At 37.4% G+C, this 3,733-nt stretch overlaps 1 protein-coding gene across 1 annotated transcript; it reads left to right on the top strand.

The window, feature by feature from the left end:
- Positions 1-212: 212 nt before the first annotated feature.
- Positions 213-2,102, top strand: LOC111913908 (beta-glucuronosyltransferase GlcAT14A). The gene is made up of 3 exons (XM_023909626.3): positions 213-1,029; positions 1,126-1,201; positions 1,295-2,102. The coding sequence occupies exons 1-3, from the start codon at positions 495-497 to the stop codon at positions 1,932-1,934; spliced, it is 1,251 nt and encodes a 416-aa protein (XP_023765394.1). The 5' UTR covers positions 213-494; the 3' UTR covers positions 1,935-2,102.
- The last annotated feature ends 1,631 nt before the right edge of the window (positions 2,103-3,733 follow it).

Raw genomic sequence — 3,733 nt, 5'->3', positions numbered from 1 at the left:
TCCTTTTTGGTTGTTAACCAAAAACAATTTATATATGAATGGGATCCATTTATGTAGATGAAATTATAAAATCGTTAGGATCGTGATTTTGAGGATGACATAACATATTTCTTTTGGCATGTTTCTTTATGTGATTTTAAATTAACCTTTTGCATAGTTTCATATACAAATGCCATGTGTAGTCGGGTCGCACATTTAATAATGATACACCATCCAATACTTTAAGGAAAATATCAAAAGCATCTCCAAAGTCTCTTGTCTATCATCACTAAATGAGTGGTTCTGGGTTCGTCCATCTCTGGTCCACCCTGTTTGACATTTCTTCCATAGTTTCTGTTGTCAATCTATCTACCTTTTGTTTTGCAGTAATCTTTACTCCACCTATACCTATCAAACATCACCTTTAATTTCTTTTTCTTTTACTGATGATTCATCCTACCACTAATTCAGGGTATCTGTCTTAAGTCTAATCTAAGCAAAACATAACACCGATCATGAAACTACCCCAACTTGTTGAATCTTTTATCCTTTTCAGTAATACCCATCTCAAGTTTTTAGCTTTTGGAACTTTACTACTCATTACTGGAGCAGCCGTAACTCCATATTTCCAATATGGATACTCCACCGGAGACACTTGGACACCAAACAGAGTAAAACCAGTGCCATCAAAAAGCTCCGGCGACCCTCCGGTCCTGGCTTACTGGATTTACGGATCTAGTGGAGATGGCGAAAGGATTCTTCGGCTTTTGAAGGCTACTTATCATCCCAGAAATCAGTACCTTTTGTTACTGGATGCGTCTTCTTCCTCAGATGAAAGATCGGATCTGGCACTTTCTATACAATCGGACCCATTGTTTAGCGAATTTGACAATGTCAACGTTGTTGGGCGGAGCTATGGTGTGAACCCGATGGGTGGATCTGGGCTCGCCGCTTTGCTCCATGCGTCTGCATTGCTTCTTAAAATAAGTTCAAGTTGGGATTGGTTCATCACACTTGGTCCCTCCGATTACCCATTAATCACGCAGGATGGTTTGTAATTTTGTATATACATAATCTTGATTCAATTCAATAATTCATTACAAAATTTCACTAATTTGTAAATAAAAACTGGACAAATGTTTGCAGATATCCTCCACGCTTTTACATTCTTGCCTAGGGACCTCAACTTTGTGCATTTCGCCAACACTAGCGTCTCTGATGTGTAAGTGTTATAAGATAGATTTCGATATAAGATGAACATCTTTTGATTTCTTGATTAAAAGATCGATTAATTCAACCTGTTAATGGGTTGCAGGAATGAACGAGTTAAGCGAGTGGTTGTGGACCCAAACGTCTATGAGAGAAAGAACAGTCCGATTTTCTACGCGACAGGGAGTAGAAATGCACCAAACATGTTCAAGATTGTAGCAGGATCCCCTTGGGTAATCTTAAGCCGATCATTTATAGAGTTTTGTGTAGAAGGATGGGACAACTTTCCTAGGAAACTGTTAATGTACATGAGCAACGTGGAATCTCCTCTTGAGTTGTACTTCCAAACAGTCATCTGTAACTCACCCGGTTTTCAGAACATGACAATCGACAATGATTTGAGATATGTTATGAGTAAAAATGAGACCCTTAACAAAATGGGGGAGATGGCGATTGTTGCAAGGTCTTTCAAGAAAGAAGATGGTGATGGGTTGATGCAGGAGATTGACACCAACATATTGAAGCGTTGTGGAAATGGGGTTGTGCGTGGCAAATGGTGCTTTGACCAGAAAACGAATGTGAGTATGACTATAAACAAAACGGCAACGGAAGGAAGAGAGGATTGGAGATGGGGCGACATAAACTCGGTTGAGGAAAGTCCTCGAGGAGTGAAGTTAGGGCAAACATTGTCCAGACTTGCGGGTGAAGGAACAAGAAGATTTGATGGTTGTCGAGACAATATTTGATGAATTACTTAATGAGGTTTTTTTTGGTTAAAAGCAAACTTGTGTTCTTAAATTTGGAAAGAAGAGAGAATGAATATAAGTAGCGTTAGCAATATGTAACTGGAATTAGTAGCAAAATATACTGTATATCATTTCATGAATGAATGCTATCTAGGTTGGTTTATCTAACAGTCTCTTTAATGAGTTAAATCTATATATAATTATATATGTTGGAGTATCTATTTCTCCATGATAACTCTTTTAGAAAGTAAATCAATGACTTCGTTTGTGTCTTACATTGTATTAAAACCGATGTCGGCACTTCCATGACTTAAAACATCATTGTCTATCTTAGAGAGGAACAAAAACCAAAATTGAATGTTGAATCCGCATGCTAAAAATCATTATTAAATAATACTTTTAATAATATATGATCATATTGGGTCACATCTTTATCAGGTTTATACATTTTATATATTTATTATTAGTATGATTATTAATAAATAATATCAATTCTTATATTTATTTCGGAATAATTACTGTTTTGTGAAAATAATAATTAAAAAGAGTATAACTAGTTATTATATCATATGATATGATTTAATAAGTCATGTATAAAGTTTTAAAACACTTTGGTTAACCATGCATGATTAAGTTGATGAGTTAACATATCATGGTTAATAAACTAGCTAGACAATTTTGTCTTCTTAAGCACGACTGGAATCCTTTTTCTTTATAAGAGAAGAGGTTGTTTGTCAACTTTCTTCTTATGTCTCTCATGCTTCTAAAAGACTACCAATACTTTCACTTATTATAATGTAAATGCATGTCTTCCATGGGGGTATAAAAGGAAGGTTTTTGCATGAGTTTTTGGTTAGTTTTTTACTTGTTTTTCCTCTCTTCCATATGATGGCCGAAAATTCTTATGCTCTCATCATCTCTCCTTTTGAAGTTAGTTTTTGGTGATTAGAAGCTCCTTTGAGTTGTTTCATTTAGTGTTTATTTGAGTTGAGTACTTGAAGACTTAAGATACTTAATAATATAAGAATGAATTTGTAGCACCTGGTTCTTGGTACGTAATCTTTTGTTAAATGCTTTGCATTTTGGCCTTGGACTCGGCAAGTTGAAGGTCCAACTCGCCGAGTAGAAGCGAGAAGGGACACGGGACTTAAGCGATGGACTCGGCGAGTAGACCCTGTTTGGACAAAAACCCTAATCCGAGGGTTTGCACCATATTTAAACACCTTAACTCGGCCTCCTTAATCCCATTTGCTCCCATAAGACCCCCGTAGCAAACCCTAGCCGTTATTAAAGCAATCTAAGGCATTTGGAGTGACTTTGGTGCTTTTGTGATCCAAGGAGGGAAGGAAAAGCTTGAAGGAACAAGAGGAGGCTAAAGGGATCCGAGTTTGTGCACCATTTTCAGCTCATTGAAGGTAAAAAGCTTGTACCTTGCCCTTCCATTTGCTATATCCCATTTTATGAAGTTTTAGGGATTTTCTAAGCCATTTTGGTCACCAACCATGATTGCAAGCATGGTTTGGAGTTGATGTTTCGGATCTAGGCCCTTCGAGGGGTTACAAGGCAGAAAGGAGTGGCTCTTGCACTCAAAGAAGGCCCCATGCTTTGAGAGGGCTTATTTAAGGACCTTTTAAGCTCAAAGTCCCATGCAAGCACGTAAAGGTTGTAACTTTACGTGCTAGATCGATTGTAGAGGCACAGATCTGTCTTTTGATCAAAGGTTGTACGTCAAAAATCGAAGATTCAGTGAGTGGTTGTGACCAACTCGACGAGTCCGTTCTTGGACTTGGCGAGTCCAA

This window comes from Lactuca sativa, chromosome 1 (assembly GCF_002870075.4).
Source record: "Lactuca sativa cultivar Salinas chromosome 1, Lsat_Salinas_v11, whole genome shotgun sequence".
Lineage (NCBI taxonomy): Eukaryota > Viridiplantae > Streptophyta > Magnoliopsida > Asterales > Asteraceae > Lactuca > Lactuca sativa.
Note: the sequence above shows the minus strand (reverse complement) of the source record. Positions and strands in the feature narration are given on the sequence as shown.

Bases quoted from the DNA above. Each gene is read 5' to 3' on its own strand.
- LOC111913908 (XM_023909626.3), top strand. From the start codon at position 495: ATGAAACTACCCCAACTTGTTGAATCTTTTATCCTTTTCAGTAATACC. The intron at 1,030-1,125 runs GTTTGTAATTTT...AAATGTTTGCAG, and splicing joins CCCATTAATCACGCAGGATG to ATATCCTCCACGCTTTTACA. The intron at 1,202-1,294 runs GTAAGTGTTATA...AATGGGTTGCAG, and splicing joins AACACTAGCGTCTCTGATGT to GAATGAACGAGTTAAGCGAG.